Source organism: Aquarana catesbeiana, linkage group LG03 (genome assembly GCF_042186555.1).
Source record: "Aquarana catesbeiana isolate 2022-GZ linkage group LG03, ASM4218655v1, whole genome shotgun sequence".
In the NCBI taxonomy this organism is placed as follows: Eukaryota; Metazoa; Chordata; class Amphibia; order Anura; family Ranidae; genus Aquarana; species Aquarana catesbeiana.
The window spans coordinates 407,953,674-407,971,467 of record NC_133326.1 but is presented as its reverse complement, the minus strand read 5'-3'; the positions used below and the strand labels follow the sequence as shown (position 1 = coordinate 407,971,467).

At 40.4% G+C, this 17,794-nt stretch overlaps 1 protein-coding gene across 2 annotated transcripts in view; it reads right to left on the bottom strand.

Moving 5' to 3' along the window:
* Nucleotides 1–17,794, bottom strand: part of DOCK2 (dedicator of cytokinesis 2) — a 475,532-nt gene that overhangs the window by 254,809 nt on the left and 202,929 nt on the right. For both annotated transcript variants that reach the window (XM_073620719.1, XM_073620720.1), the window contains exons 22-24: nucleotides 16,897–17,031; nucleotides 12,344–12,452; nucleotides 8,367–8,437 (exon numbers count right to left, since the gene is read on the bottom strand). In XM_073620719.1, the coding sequence (XP_073476820.1) occupies nucleotides 8,367–8,437; nucleotides 12,344–12,452; nucleotides 16,897–17,031 (315 nt within the window). The remainder of the gene's footprint in view (nucleotides 1–8,366; nucleotides 8,438–12,343; nucleotides 12,453–16,896; nucleotides 17,032–17,794) is intronic.

Below are 17,794 nucleotides of genomic sequence, written 5' to 3'. Positions count from 1 at the left end.
GCCAATTCTGTAATTTCTCTCCTACATGTAAAAATCATAATTTTTGTTGCTAGAAAAATACTCATAACCCCCCAACATATAGATATATATATCGATATATCTATATCTATATATATCTTTATCTATATATCTATATATCTATATATAGATATATAGATATAGATATATTGATATATATCTATATCTATATCTCTATCTATCTATCTATCTATCTATCTATCTATCTATCTATCTATCTATCTATCTATCTATCTATCTATCTATCTATCTATCTATCTATCTATCTATCTATCTATCTATCTATCTATTTTAGCAGACACCCTGAGGAATAAAATGGTGGTCATTGCCACTTATTTATGTCATACTGTATTTGCGCAGCAATTTTTCAAACTCTTTTTTTGGGAAAAAATACTGTTTTATGAAAAAAAAAACGACAACAAAAAAACACTAAAGGTAGCATGATTTTTTTGCATGTGAAAGATGTTGCGCTGAGTAAATAGATACCTAACATGTCAAGCTTTAAAATTGCGCACACTTGTAGAACATGACATTTTCTAACATTATACATTAAGATAAAGAGTTATAATCAGTAGTGCACAATTTAAAATCATAGTTTTCTGACCTTGTACAGTGCCTTGAAAAAGTACGCATACCCCTTGAAATTCTCCACATTTTGTCATGGTACAACCAAAAGCATAAAAAAATTATTTTCTGGGGATTTTATGTGATAGATCAACACATGTGGCACATAATTGTGAAGTGGAAGGAAAAGGATAGATGGTTTTCAAAACTTTTTACAAATAAATATCTGAAAAGTGTGGCGTGAATTTGTATTCAGCCCCTTTACTCTGATACCCCTAACTAAAATCTAGTAGAGCTAATTGCCTTCAGAAATCACCTAATTAGTAAATAGAGTCCACCTGTGTGTAATTTAATCTCAGTAAAAATACAGCTGTTCTGTGAAGCCCTCAGAGGTTTGTTAGAGAACCTTAGTAAACAAACAGCATCAGGAAGGCCAAGGAACACACCAGACAGGTCAGAGATAAAGTTCTGGAGAAGTTTAAAGCAGGATTAGGTTATAAAAAAATATCCCAAGCTTTGAACATCTCACATAGCACTGTTCAATCCATCTTCCGAAAACAGAAAGAGTATGGCACAACTGCAAACCTACCAAGACATGGCTGTCCGCCTAAACTGACAGGCCAGGCAAGGAGAGTATTAATTAGAGAAGCAGCCAAGAGGCCCATGGTAACTCTGGAGGAGCTGCAGAGATCCACAGCTCAGGTGGGAGAATCTGTCCACAGGACAACTATTAGTCATGCACTCCACAAATCTAGCCTTTATGGAACACTGGCAAGAAGAAAGACATTGCTGAAAGAAAGCCATAAGAAGTCCTTTGTGCAGTTTGTGAAAAGCCATGTGGGGGACACAGCAAACGTGGAAGAAGGTGCTTTGGTCAGATAAGACCAAAATTTAACTTTTTGGCCTAAATGCAAAACGCTATGTGTGGCGGAAAACTAAAACTGCACATCACCCTGATCACACCATCCCCACCGTGAAACATGGTGGTGGCAGCATCATGTTGTGTGGACGCTTTTCATCAGCAGGGACAAGCAAGCTGGTCAGAGTTGATGGGAAGGTGGATGAAGCCAAATACAGGGCAATCTTAGAAGAAAACCTGTTAGAATCTGCAAAATACTTGAGACTAGGGCAGAGGTTCACCTTCCAGCAGGACAATGACTCTAAACATACAGACAGAGCTACAATGTAATGGTTTAGATCAAAGCATATTCATGTGATAGAAGGGACCAGTGAAAGTCCAGACCTAAATCCAATTGAGAATCTGCAGCAAGACTTGAAAATTTCTGTTCACAGACACATTCCATCCAATATGACAGAGCTTGAGCTATTTTGCAAAGAAGAATGGGCAATAATGTCACTCTCTAGATGTGCAAAGCTGGTAGAGACATACCCCAAAAGACTTGCAACTGTAATTGCAGCAAAAGGTGGTTATACAGAGTATTGACTCTGGAGGACTGAATACAAATACACGCCTCACTTTTCAGGTTTTTATTTGTAAAAAAAAATTGAAAAACATTTATTATTTTCCTTCAACTTCAGAATTATGTACCACTTTGTGTTGGTCTAGCACAAAAAAAACCCTCCAATAAAATACATTTACGTTTCTGGTTGCAATATGACAAAATGTGGAAAATTTCAAGGGGTGTGAATACTTTTTCAAGGCACTGTATAACTGAAAATGACTGATTGCTTTGGAATATTACACTTTGAATGCAATTACTGCTCTTGCCATTGCTTTTTTAAAATCCATTTTCAGCTAGCAAATTATTTTTTTTATTGGCATATGTGGGTGTAGCACAATAGGAGTGACAGGGCATGTAGTCACATGTTTTAAATGCTACCCTTGCCTGTTTCTATGGGGTTTTAAGGTGTCCACACATTTTTGTGCATGGAAACCTCCCATGCATGAGTAAGGCCAGAGGTGGCTCTTGCTGGTATACTGGGGATGTTACATAGTTACATATAGTTACATAGTAGGTGAGGTTGAAAAAAGACACAAGTCCAACCTATGTGTGTGATTATATGTCAGTTTTACATTGTATATCCCTGTATTTTGTGGTCATTCAGGTGCTTATATAATAGTTTCTTGAAGCTATCAATGCCCCCTGCTGAGACCACCGCCTGTGGAAGGGAATTCCACATCCTTGCCGCTCTTACAGTAAAGAACCCTCTATGTAGTTTAAGGTTAAACCTGTGTTCTTCTAATTTTAATGAGTGGCCACGTGTCTTATTAAACTCCCTTCTGCGAAAAAGTTTCATCCCTACTGTGGGGTCACCAGTACGGTATTTGTAAATTGAGATCATATCCACTCTCAAGCGTCTCTTCTCCAAAGAGAATAAGTTCAGTGCTCGCAACCTTTCCTCATAACTAATATCCTCCAGACCCTTTATTAGCTTTGTTGCCCTTCTTTGTACTCGCTCCATTTCCAGTACATCCTTCCTGAGGACTGGTGCCCAGAACTGGACAGCATACTCCAGGTGCGGCCGGACCAGAGTCTTGTAGAGCAGGAGAATTATTGTTTTATCTCTGGAGTTGATACCCCTCTTAATGCATGCAAATATTCTGTTTGCTTTGTTAGCAGCAACTTGGCATTGCATGCCATTGCTGAGCCTATCATCTACTAGGACCCCCAGGTCCTTTTCCATCCTAGATTCCCCAGAGGTTCTCCCCCCAGTGTATAGATTGCATTCATATTTTTGCCACCCAAATGCATTATTTTAATTTTTTTTACAAACTGCACAGCACCCGCGGTGTGATGTTGTTGTAATGCAGATAAAATGAGGCCACAATGTAAAGGATAGTGACCACAGAATCAACTGATGACACTGTTCTAACTACTGCATTTAGTAACACAAAGGTTATTGCAAGTCTTGCCCTGATATTTACCTCTGACAAATTTTAATTGCAGTATATATTTCTTCTTACAGGTGCTGGCCGTACATGTCTCAGTTTTTTTTGTTCAGCTAGCCAGCTGAATGAAAAAACTGAGCTGATTTCCCCATCCACACATTCGAGGTGGATGGGGAAACCCTCCCTGCCGTGACATTGTATTCTGACAACTGAACTCCCCCACCATCAGAATACACTAATCAAGGCTTCAGCCCATTGGCTGCATGCGTTGACCGAGCAGAAATTTTCCACCAAGTCTGTTAATGAAAATTCATTCGATAGCTCAACTTCTCATGAATGGTAACAATCCATGTATGGCAAGCTTTACTGTCTATTTGATGGGTGTCCAACAGATTAAATTAGTTGAAATTCCCCATAGGGGAAACAGACAACAATAAAAAACCTTTTTTTTCTAAAATAGAAAAAAAAGGTCTGGACTTTATTGTTTTCTGTCTCCTAATGAGGAAGATGCCCTCTGACATCCTATTTAGTTAATACTGTACTTTTCAATAGTTTGAAACAGGTAGGCAGATAAGGATTTTTTATTTTTCAGACCTGCCGTGCTGATGTCTTCTTATGCTGCTGACACACGAGATGACTTTTCGACAGCAAAGGTCCGACGGTCTTTCTGACTGACTTTCGACGGAGTTACGACAGATTTTTGATAGACTTTCTAACGAATGGACTTGCCTACGCATGATCACACCAAAGTCCGACGGATTCTAACGTGATGACGTACAACTGGACTAAAATAATGAAGTTCATAGCCAGTAGCCAATAGCTGCCCTAGCATCGGTTTTCATCCGTCGGACTAGCATACAGAGGAGCGGATTTTGCGACCGACTCAAGTCCGTCGGAAAGATTTGAAACATGTTCCAAATCTAAAGTCCATCAGATTTTCGACAGAAAAAGTCAGCTGAAGTCCACACATAGCCGGATTGTCCATCGGACCAGTCCGGTCGAAAAGTCCGCTCGTGTGTACACGGCATGAGGAGTATGTCCTCTGCCTTTTCAGCGTCATTCAATGCAAGGTGAAAAAGAAGTGCTACAGGAAACTGTTTCGGAATAAAGCTGAGTATTACAACCTGTACACTTTCAGCGGTAGGCAAACTTAAAGAGGTAGAGATCTACCTGAACAATATGGGAGAAGGTAAAGATCACCAGCGCATTGCTGCCTCCTCACACCTGATTTAAACCTGTTATTGCCGTACTATCGTGTCGCAATCATATACATTACAGTGCAATCGTGGGTTTAACCTCCCTGGCGTATGATTATTTCAGATTTTAGGTGCTGAAAGCGGTACCATTATTTTTGCATGGAAATGTGGCGTTTTATATTGTAGGCTGTAATTCTTAGGAATAACTCACTGAAATCTGTCCAAACCAGAGTCTAGTAGACATCCTGGGTATGATAAAGTTTGAAACACAAAATCATAAATTATAATATAATAAATAACTATAAATAATAACAAATAATAATATAATAGTAATAATACTTTTTATTCAATACATTTTAGTAAATAATATAAATCAAAAACACTGACATTTTTTTTGGCCAAACAAGAGTGCAATATTAGTAGACATATTGCTTTAGTAAACGTCTCGGGTATGGTAAATTTTAAAACATGGTACAGCACAAAGTCCGACGTCACAGTCAGGACAGTAGAACCGGGTTTCTTTTCTGACCTTCCTTCCTGTGTCGTCACGTTTAGAGCAGCAAACTACACACATCCTTGTGGGTGCTGCCTTCTTTTCCGTTGGTGGAATGTGGTCCATAAAGTGTCGACCTGTCAGACGTTCCGAGTTCACAACGCCAGCAGCACGATGTCCAGATCTATTTACAGTGGTTGGTGTTTGGTGCTTCAGAAATATGAGTTCTGCAAATTTCCAAACGAAGTCTGCATGAATCACAGGCCTGTCACTCTTTTTTTTTAGAAGAATGAAAGCGTTCCACAGGCACTGTTCAAGAAGATGCCTGAAGATTTTTTTGTAATATTTTTTTTGTTGCTTTCTCATAGCAGGATAAAAAGTCATGGCCTGGTCAGCTCTGTCAACACCTCCCATTGTGTTGTTGTAGTCCATTACGACTTGAGGTTTCATAACGTCTTTTCCACCTTTTGTATGTACCATGAGAGTAGAGGTGTTGTGAATGGTACTCATTAGGCACACATCTTTTTTATCTCGCCATCTTAGTGCCATCATTTTGCCTTTTTACCAGGCAACTATTTCTCCTGACTTGAGCTTTTTATTGGCAAAGGTTGGCGGCATGTCACGCCGGTTAGCTCTAACAGTCCCGTATGCATCCGTCTTGTGTTGTAGAAGGAACTCATAGAGTTCTGGAGAAGTATAAAAATTATCTGTGGTTACACAGTACCCTTGATTCAACAATGTGAGAACAGAAGCGGTTGCCATTCCATATTGACTGAATCTGTCGTTGAATTTGGTCCCTTTGCCGGTGTAAAGGACCGAATTCCATATATAACCAGTGCTGGCTTCACAGAGTATGAATGATTTTATGCCGAATCGCGCTCTCTTAGATGCCATGTACTGTATCCAGCTAAGTCGATACTGACGTCTCTGTCTGGTACATAGGTCTGCTGGAAATTTTTCTGAATAATTTGATATAAGTCCCAAATTTTTTTCAGTTTTGGAGCTGGATGAGAAGTCTCATCAAATTCGTCATTATTTTGAAAATGCAGATATTTCATTATGAGAGAAAATTTGTATTCCGACATAATGGTGCCAAAAAAAGGAGTGGCTAATATTTTGTTGGTTGTCCAGTACCATTTCTGCAGGGGTTTCCCCACCACTCCCTGGAGAATAATTAGGCCCAGAAACTTCCAGATGTCCTCCTTGGTCACTGGTTCCCATTTTCTGCTCCTTGAAAACATTCTTTCTATGACCTCATCAGTCAAAAAGAGTTGGAGGTATCCCAAGGGGCTGTCATCTTCAACCTCCACTTTGATACCAGGCGCTCCGGTAAACGGGAATCTTGGGGGTGCTGTGTGCTCCGTACCGCAATCAATCGAGCACCAAGTCCGCACATCGCTGGGCAAAGTCGCAGGATCATCGCTGAAATCGCTTTCCGTGCCTGATGACGAACTTCCCCATGATTCGCTATCACGCACTTCTGCAAGCGATTCTGTCTCGCTGTCGCTGTTTTCCAGCAGGTCATATGTCCCTTTTGAGGTTGAAGCGCGCTTTTTGGATGCCATGGTCGCTCTGCAGTTTCCAGACACAAAGTACAGTAAAACTGCAGGCAGGGGCACTGGACAAAGCACTGGGGGGCAATCTGAGGTCAATTTTATTATATTTAGTAATGTAATCTAATAGGATTACAATGTATCAGTGTGTTTGTGTTATATACTATTTGAATTTGCCGCCGGTTCCACCCCCTGCGTCGCTACGCTCGCAGGGAACGGAAGCCAGGGCACACAGAGCACACAGTGCATCGGGCAGAAGATCCGGCCGCCGAACACAGTGTGAGAACATCGCGGGATCCCGGAGACAAGGTGAGTTGCGTCTTCCAGGATCCAGCGATGCGATCCCGAGTCTGGCTCGGGGTTACCGCTTTTGGTACTAAAATCTCACCCCGAGCCAGACTCGGGAATACCACCAGGGGGGTTAAATCAGGTGCTGAGGAGGCAACATATCACCTCCTCACCACCTGTCAAACACAATAGGATCGCTTTTCAGAGGTGCAGCAGCATCTGCTGCACTTGTGAATGAGCCCTTAGTTGCATTCGGCAGCGGCGCCCTTAGGGCTCGTTCACACATAAAGTTGGGGGCGGTAAAACGGTGGTCAAGGCTGAGTCAAGGTTAAGCCCCCTGTTGCTTTTGGTGGGTGCTACCGCCTGCCCCCCAAGACCCATTCAAGTAAATGGGTCCACTCTGCAAGTGCCCCACAACTGTATGCTTCTGCAGGGTTCAAGGGGTTAAAGCAGGTGGTGAGAAAGCAACACAATGCTGCCTGCCTGTTTGCTGTACTACACAAGGTTGCAGGGCACTTGCAGAGTGGTCTCATTCACTTTAATGGGCCATGATTGGCAGGTGCTACACCCACCAACCATGACAGGGCTCATAACTCCTGCTGCACATGTGTACATCCCTGGCCACTGGAGCTAAAGAGGGTGCAGTTGGGGCGGGAGTAACAAAAACAGGTCTTAGCTATGGGATTTTACCACCACCCAAATTGCAAATGTAAATAAACCCTTACTGTTCTGCAGGTGCAGCGCATTGCATCTCCAACTTTCCTGGCTTAGCTGCACTGAGCCATTGACTTCTATTATATCCTACAGGTGTGGTGCCCTTTCTGAAAGCGCACCAAAACTCCTGCATTCAGAAAGTGCACAAATCCCGCAGGATATAATAGACGTCTATGGCTAAGTGCAGCAAACCCACAGGAAAGCTGCAAGTATACTGCACAGCACCCGCGGTGTGAGTAACCGGCAGCACATCGGTGTGAAAGCAGCCCTACTATTATGCCCAGTGTATTGCTTCACACACAAGATCTCTTATTTCCTGCTGCTAGCGCCACTCTGGAGACCGCTAGCCGGGATAAGAGGTGGAGTGCAGTTGGTAATACTCTGCAAGGGACAGGAGCCAGCACTACAGAGGAGGAAACAGCTTATGTGGCTCTTGCTCCCTACTACAACTACAACTTTACAGGAAGTCCCTCTGTATTGCACTCTGTTTGATGCTCTGGAATGGTGGGTCAGTGAGTCCAGACCTCGATCTACCATTCACCTGTCTGCGATCTACTGGTAGATTGCAATCTACAGGTTGGTGACCCCGCTTTATTTGGTTAATTGTCAACCTACCTGAGGGCTTAATAAATTAAAATATCCTGCAAATGTGTTTTAACAGTTAAAAGATTTATTTATTTTACAGTTACCTAAGCATTCTGGCATCAAACACTGTCTCTACATCTTGAAGAACTGCTGGTAGATATTTCAGAGCAGCAACCTGAAAATACAATACAAAACAGTCCAAAAATATTAACAATTTAATACTTTCTTTCTGAAGTAGCATAATGTAGTACTATTGTTTTTCCAGAAAAACTCTAGTGTACTATTTAAATGTGTATTAAACTATGTACTGTATGTAGGACTCAATAGGTTACTCATACATCAAAGATGTTTAATGGTGTTTTTTTGATGAATTCCTAAAATAAATTGTTGTTTTATTTTCACAATTAGTTTGCAGAAATTATATTTAAAAAAAGGCAATAACGGATAGATTTGTCCACATCAACGTTTCTTTAATCAGCTTCATTATAGCAATAGTACCCAAACAAAATATTAGTGTAACTGAAAAGTGTAGTCAGATAAGTAATAGAATAGAATAAAACCTTGGTTTGAGATTAACTTGGTTTGAGAGCGTTTGCAAGACAAGCAAAACTTTTAAATAAATTTTGACTTGATATACAAGTGATGTCTTCATATACAAGTAGCGTCATGTCACAACTCAGATGATTCGCCTTTAAGTGTAGCAATATGGTTACATTTAATGAAGGTACAACATTTAGCAAAACATTGCTACACTTAGAGGCGCCTCTCTTCTCTTTAATACTCTGTAGCTCCTGCTGGATTTTGCTTTTAATCCCCTTGTGGAGGCTGCCATTTGTGGATGGACATTTTATGGTTACACAGCTTGGTCACATTGCTATAATCTTTGTATATGGTCTATAAACTGAAGGACTTATGAATAAATGGTTGTGGAACTAATCATCTGAGTTTCTATTATTTCTTATGAGGAAATTTGCTTTGATATACAAGTGCTTTGGATTACAAGCATGTTTCCGTAACGAATTATGTTCGCAATCCAAGGTTTTACGGTATTATGGCCATTGCATAACTGGAAAGCGATGAGTAAATAAAGTGCATTCTACCAACAACTGTAATCAAGCAGGGTCCCTTTCCACTTGTGCAATTTTGGCAACAACTTTCTAGATAAAGTTTCCTGCATCAAAGTTTCCTGGACCTGCTTTACTATCGCTAGTGTAACAAAACTAAATGTTAGCATTAAGTCAACAGCATAGTTACACAAGTAATAAAAATTATGGCTTTAAGGTGGATGGGAAGAGTTGGATAATTATAGTGTGTCCAACCAACAACTGTAATCCAGCAGGGGCCCTTGACATTTGTGTTTGAGGCCAAATCAAAACCAAAATGTATGTGAAACTGCACATAAAATGCATTGGGGTCATAATTAATGACATGATTTCCATCACTCTCTTTAATTTTGCATTAAGCTTTAAGTACAATTCCTGTTCTATAACTGCACAAGTGTCAACAAGGCCTCAAAGTGGTTGTAAAGTCAGGTTTTTTTAACTTAATGCATTCTATGCATTAAGATAAAAAGCCTTCTGTGTGCACCAGCCCCCCTCAGCCCCCCCCACCAATATTTACCTGAGCCCCATTTCTATACAGCAATGTCCACGAGTGTCTCGGCACCCTGGGGCCTTCCCTCCTGATTGGCTGAGACACAGCAGAGGTGCCATTGGCTCCCTCTACTGTCAATCAGTTAGCCAATCAGGAGAGAGAGGGGGTGGGGCCGAACTGTAGCTCGTGTCTGAATGGATACATGGAGTTGCAGCTCGGCTCGTCTTCCCCTATAGCAAGCTGCCTGGAGGGCCAAAGAGGGACCCGAGAAGAGGAGGTTTCAGGCTGCCCCCTGCAAAACGGCTGCACAGAGCAGGTAAATATAACATGCTTGTTATTTTAATAAAAAAAAAAAAAAACAAGACTTTACAATCACTTTAAGGTGGAAATAAAGTCAAATCTTAATTTTAAGTCCACTGGCCAATGATCCTGACCCTGTTCTTCACATCTGTGGGAGGCATCCATCAGAGACAGAGCAAATAGGAACACATGGAGGGAAAAACAGTCGCCAGTAGGACATTAATTAGGCCCTCAGTGGAAGTAAGCATTTCAGCAATGTAATTTTATCAAGATTATCGGAGAATTTCTTTTCCTTTGCATAAGAATAGTGATCAGAAAATAAGGACACCTTTGGTACATCTATATTTCAGGATTTGGTGAATCATGTTGTATGATATTGTATGGTTAAAGGTTTAAAGTGGTTGTAAGGGCTTTTTTTCCCATTAACATAAAAAAGATGTAATACTTACCTGCTCTGTGCAATTGCACAGAGTGGTCCCTTACCTGCTCTTCTGGAGTCCCCTGCTGACCCTCTCCACTCCTTCTTTCCTGTGGGTGCCCCCTCAGCACACGGTTTATGGGCCCATTCCCGACCCAGGCTATGTGCATCCACAGACATACACAGGACTGGTAAGCCTGTCCCCTTTCACTCTCTTCACAGACATTCGACTGACAGCAGGAGGAGCCTATGGCTCCTGCTGCCTGTGTCTCTTGTGAGAGCAGGAAGAGCGGAGAGTGGAGCTGCAGCCTGGACAGCGCTTAATCATGAGAGAATGTAGGTAAATGTTTAACCTCCCTGGCGGTATGATTATTTCGGATTTTAGGTGCTGAAAGCGGTACAATTATTTTGCATGGAAATTTGGCGTTTTATATTGTAGGTCTGTAATTCTTAACAATAACACTTAAATCTGTCCAAACAAGAGTCTAGTAGATATCCCGAGTATGATAAAGTTTGAAACACAAAAACATAAATTATAATATAATAAATAAAAATAAATAATGAAAAAAAAAAAATTAATAATAAAATAATTTTCCCCACGATTCACTATCGCTCAATTCTGCAAGTGTTCTAATTTACTATCGCTGTTTTCTAGCTGGTCTAAAGCCACTTTTGATGTAAAGGGACACTTTTTGGTTGCTATGGACAATCTCCAGTTTCCAGGCAGAAAGAACAGTATATATAACATAAAACTGCATGCAGGGCATGGGCCAAAGCACTGGGGACAAAAGGGATGTGAAATAATTTCATACAGTACTGTAATCTGTAAGATTACAGTACTGTATGTGTTATGATTTTACACTTTTTTGAATTTGCCGCCAGGCTCCGCCCCCGTGTGTCGCGTCGCTCGCAGGGAACGGAGCCTGGCACGGAGAGGCTTCCGAGGAGGACGGAGCCCGCAGACACAGCGGGGGACATCTCAGGATCCCGGGGACAAGGTAAGTAAAGCCACACCAGGATCCTGCGATGTAATCCCGAGTGTGGCTCGGGGTTACCACTGATGGTCCTGAATTTTAACCCCGAGCCACACTCGGGAAAACCGCCAGGGAGGTTAAGAATGGGGTAGAGGGGAAACAAGTGGTAGGGTTTTTACCCTAATGCAGAGAATGCATTAAATTCAAAAACATTTTGACTTTGGAATCACTTTAATGGGGGAAATTACCCCCACACCTCCCTCAATCCATGATAGCATCCCTATACAATCATTAAAAATGCTAAAGGATATTTGGCATCTTTGCACAGGGATTTATTGTTGTAGACTATTATGTTGTATTGTTAGGGCAGACTAATTTTCTTAGAGTAGCTAACACTTGCAAAAGTGAAGAGTTATGAAATTGCAGCCATCATGAACAGTTTTAAAGTGGCCATACTCAGATTTTGACCCTACTAAGACATTTACCATGCATGTCATATCACAAAAGTCTATAAGTCTAAAGCTATACACTGTAAACTGCAACATTCAGCTTCTCTCTCAGCTAGAGAAAATAGCAAGGTATTACCTAATAATTTTTTTAACACATGTAATTTGCTATCCACGTATACATCATATGCCTTTCATATACTACAGTGAATATTGTGACAATGGAACATACACTCAAGGTTTATTTATCACTGACACCTAGACAAGCAATTTTTTTCTGCATAAAAAGTATTTTTACAGTATCCTAGTGCTGTTGTACGGCATTAAGATGAGCCAAAAACAAACTTTACCTGCAAAAGGATTGTAGTTTTTTCCTTGCTCTTCATCAGGTTATTAATGGATTCAAAAAGCTTTCTCATGGACTCCTCAAATTCAGTTTGCTCCTTGCCTTCATACAGTCTGGTGAAAAAATAAAATATACATAATCTGAAACAGTAATGTATCTCAGAAATGTCAGTGCAGGCCACCATAATCAGTAGCATAAATATAGAAAAATGAAACCACAAATTTGCTGATAACTGTGAGAAATACTACACAAAGTACGTTAAAAAATTATACTTAGCAATGCAACATACCATTTATTCTATGTTGCAGCTTCTAATCCTAAATGTTCATTTGCATCGGTAATCTGAAAACCACATGTCTAAATGGCAGATACTTCATACACTACAGGAAAGCAAATTGCCTTTCAGGCAAGGATTTGGAAACATTTAGACCCCTTTCACACTGAGGCACTTTTCAGGCATTTTAGCACTTGTAAAGCGCCTGAAAAGAGCCTCTCATGTCTCCTGAGTGCTTTCACACTGGGGCGGTGCACTTGCGGGACGGGAAAAAAAGTCCTGCAAACAGCATCTTTGGGGCAGTTTGGGAGCGCTGCATACAGTGCTCCTACACCGGCCCTGCCCGTTGAAATGAATGGGCAGCTTTTCGGAAGCGCCTGAAAAGCACTTCGGAAGCACCACAACATGGGCGCTTTTAACCCTTTCTTTGGACACTAGCAGGGGTTAAAAGCACCCTGCTAGCAGCTGAAAACGCTGCTAAAACAACAGTAAAGCGCCGCTAAAACTAACGGCACTTTACCGTCAATGGACCCGCCGCCCCAGTGTGAAAGTACCCTTAGTGGTACGTGTGACTTTTTGCATCCAAACATCCATTCCATTTTGATACTGGTGTGATACCTGGCAGGCTCAAACATGAAGCCTTGCATCGTCACATGGCCATTATTGGCTGGCAGCACAGAAAACTTGTGTTTAAGTTGCATACAATATCCTTTCATTGAACAATTGCTTGCTCATGGACATCTTTAACCACTTGCCGACCGCTCCACACCAATATACGTCGGCAGAATGGCAGCAGTGGGCAAGTGGGCGTACCTGTACATCCACTTTAAGAGCCGGAGATAGCAGGCACACGCGCGTACAGCATGACCGTGGCAGCGGGACCGGCGGACTTGATGTCCGCCGGTCTACCGGCGATAGCGTAAGAGAGCCTCAGTAAGGCGAAGTGCCTTTGTAAACAAAGCATTTCCTCGTTCTGGCTAGTGTCATGACAGAGATCACTGCTCCCTGTCATCAGGAGTGGTAATCGCTGTCATGTGACTTAAAGCCCACCCCCTCACAGTTAGAATCACTCCCTAGGACACACTTAACCCCTTCATCGCCCCCCTATTAGTTAACCCCTTCACTGCCAGTGTCATTTACACAGTAATCAGTGCATTTTTTATAGCACTGATCGCTGTATAAAGGACAACGGTCCCAAAATAGTGTCAAAAGTGTCCAACGTGTCCACCATAATGTCGCAGTCCCAATAAAAATCGCAGATCGCCGCAATTACTAATAAAAAAAATGTAAATTAAAAATGCCATAAAACTATCCCCTGTTTTGTAGACGCTATAACTTTTGCGCAAACCAATATACGCTTATTGCGATTTTTTTTTTTTTACCAAAAATATATAGAAGAATACATATCGGCCTAGACTGAGGGAAAAAAAATGTTTTATATATTTTTGGGGGATATTTATTATAGCTCTTTTTTTGTTTATAGCGCAAAAAATAAAAACTGCAGAGGTGATCAAATACCACCAAAAGAAAGCTTTATTTGTGGGAAAAAAGGACATCAGTTTTGTTTGGGTACAACATCGCATGACCGCGCAATTGTCAGTTAAAGCGATGCAGTGCCAAATCGCAAAAAGTCCTTCGGTCAGGAAGGGGGTAAAATCTTCTGGGGCTGAAGCAGTTAAAGCCCAAAGAATAACCCCTGCTGCAAAAATACTTCATACAGTTGTTTAACACATTCTTCCTCTTATATCATCACCACCTTCAATCAGCCTATTTGATGAAGCTTTGGCTAGAGACTACAGCAATATTGACATTGTTTGCTGTTCATCATCTTCTGAGAGTCCTGCATATTTGCATTATAAAGTATGTAACCATTGTATGGCATACAGAAGCATTTGCTGCAGCACTCACTTGCTGTAATGGTCAGGGGGGTATTACTGCAGTTGCCTGACAAATATTTAGTGCATGGTGGGGTTACATAGTAGGTGAGGTTGAAAAAAGACACAAGTCCATCAAGTCCAACCTATGTGATAGGTTGATTTACTAAAACTGGCGAGTACAAAACACGTGCAGCTGTGCATGGTAGCCGATCATCAGCTTCTAGCTTCAGCTTGTTGAGTTAACCTTTGATGGGAAAAAAAAGCTGATTGGTTTCTTTGCAGAGCTGCAGCTCTGCACCAGGTTTTGCAATCTCCAGTTTTAGTAAATCAGCCCCTGTATAATTACTTGCAATTTCACATTAGACCACAGTGTACAAAATATTGTCATATTTAGTCAAGGGGTAATTTAGTTATAAGCCAAGAGAAAGACTTGTATTTTTGGCATTACTATTGTTTAAGCAGCTTCCTTACCTATGGAGATAAAGGAAGCTTGCAATGTTTTATGTCTATGCTGCAGAGAGAGTGACATGGCTGCCGATAGGAGATTGTAGGCAGTATTCCCATTCCAGGTCTTACTGGATCAGTAGGAGTTGTTTTTTGGATAGTGATGGTAGCTCCTGTATCTCTCTCAGTTCAGGTTTTTCCTTTCATACCCCAGTAAAGGCCACTTTTTGTAGTCAGCGCTTTTCAATACCAAACAGCACAGCTGAAAACACTACCGTATATGTATATCAGTCCCCCCACCACCCACAGAGTGAGATGAAATACAGGTTATAAAGCAAAACAAGTTCAGAATGTCAAAAAACCTGCATACGCAGCAGAATAATGAAAGCTGCACAAACATAGGGGGTTATTTACGAAAGGCAAATCCACTTTGCACTACAAGTGCACTTGGAAGTGCAGTCGCTGTAGATCCGAGGGGGACATGCAAGAAAGATAAAAACAGCATTTTAGTTTGCACATGATTGGATGATAAAATCAGTAGAGCTTCCCCTCATTTTAGATCTTCCCCTCAGATTTACAGCGACTGTACTTCCAAGTGCACTTTCAATGCACTTTCAAATGCACTTGCAGTGCACTTGTAGTGCAAAGTGGATTTGTCTTTCGTAAATAACCCCCATAGTCTCTTCAAAGCAATGTGTCTGTGAGCCAATCAAGGGTAACATGTGGCTGCATAGCATAGTCTTTATAAGACTCAATAACAACAGAGAATCAAGCTGAGAATCACTTTTTTAGTAAACAGTATAAATAACGGTTACATGTGACTAGTCTCAAACAGCATCCTTCATAGTGAAGTTCAGAGCCAGGAACACAGCGCCACCCCACTGGAACTCTGGTAGCAATTGCAATACCAACATGTTTTTCATTTCCAAAATATTGTGGCAAAAAAATAGATTACCTTGGGGTGTCTGCTTTTAAAAATATTCTTGGAGGGTGTTTGTACTGCCATTTTTATTGTTATATTTTAAAACAGAAAGTAGGTTTTTCAAAATTTGTTGTTGTCTTTTTTCCTTTTATATGTTAACATTTTTTTTAAAGGGGTGATTAAATACCACCAAAAATAAAGCCAATAAGAAATATGTATAAATGTATATAAAAATCTATTTGGGTATAGCCTTGCACGATTTAGTAAAACTTTCACACCACTGAAAATGAAAACATGAACTGATAATAGAGGGGTTTTTCAGGCTTTTACTCAAGTGGTTAATAAACCATAACCCTTCACCCTATTGCTCTTGGGGACAATTGTCCCTAGTACAGAAAGTGATGTGATATTCAAAATGTAATCGAGAAACTAGGTGTTTACAGGATAAGCTGGTAAATGAATTTCTTCTAATGGGGAAACGAGTTGTAGTGACAGCTGTCTAAAAGATGATATCCCCTTGATGTGGGGAGATCACCTCTTACTTCCTGCTGGGTCTCTGGGACAGAAAGTGATGAAAAAAAAATCTCCTAGACAGCACACAGCAAAGGAAAAAACTCACATTAGTTTAAACCCTTCTCTACTCCATGCAGAACCTATTGGGGGTTGTAACCCTCCCCTAATAAAAAAGGTTTAAAATTCATATACACTTGAAAAGTGAAAAAGTGCTCAACCACATACTGAAAAAAGCAACAAAAATAATTCCAAAGTATATTGTTTTGCAAATATAGTGTGAAGCAGGTTCATAATATTTAGAATTATACTGCATAGCTGTTCTGCGGAAAATGTCAGTATTTTTGGATATGCTCAAACTTTGACACTGAAATTCAAAATACTTTTTTGAAAATCCCTCTACAGTTTTCCACTGACATTTAAGAGTAGAATCTGTGTATTAAGTCACAATTCTTTGTAACAATAATACTACATTTCATCAAAATAACAGTACTAATCTATTACAAGGTACTTCAAAAAGAAAGGCTTACTGTGAAAATAAAGTCCTTGACCGCACAATGAACTTGAACACATATTCCAATGCTTTTAAAGTCCTTAAAATTGGCTCGCACTGTTCTCCTCTGCTGGAAATATCTAGATATTTCTTCAAAACAGCCATTAGTTTCCTGTCAAAAAAGATTTGCATACAGTTTATTGTTACAGTGTTAAATTAAACTATTATAAATAATCATGCAGAACCTTCAAAGATGTTTTATTAATAACTGATTACATAACCACCCAAAGTACATTGTTCTATATAAACTATATACCGTAGCTAACATTTCTAATCAATACAAAAAAAAAAGGTAGGTGATTATATAAATTAGTTAATGCACAAAACATAAGTGAACACTTCAAAACTTTCCACTAGAAAACTCTGCAATATGTGTGAATTGTGTATCTTTTAAATTGCATGTGCTTTTTATTTAGAAATGCGTGTCCAGCCAAGACAATTTTCTTTGGGTAGAGTACAGAAAGGTTAGAACAACCCCTGTCAGTTTTTTCTATGCTTTTCAGGCGCCTTGGAAGCGCTGGCTATTCATTTCAATTGGAAAGTTGTTTTGGGAGCGGTGTATACACCGCTCCCAAACCGTCCCAAAAATGCTGCTTGCAGGACTTTTCCTAACGTCCCGCAAGTACACCGCCACAGTGTGAAAAGTCACACTGAAATAAATGGTTTTCAGGTGCTTTACAGACACTATTTCTAGCGCTAGAATGCCTAAAAAAACGCTTTAATGTAAAAGGGGTGGAAGTTTGGAAAAATCTCTCTAACAGAGCTTTCGATGGCAGTAAAAGTTCTAATTCTTCCCTACTCTTCTCATTACTAGGAAAACAGATCTTGGCTTGACAAACTCTTTAAGTTCATTCTTTTTAGCGTTAAAATAAGTT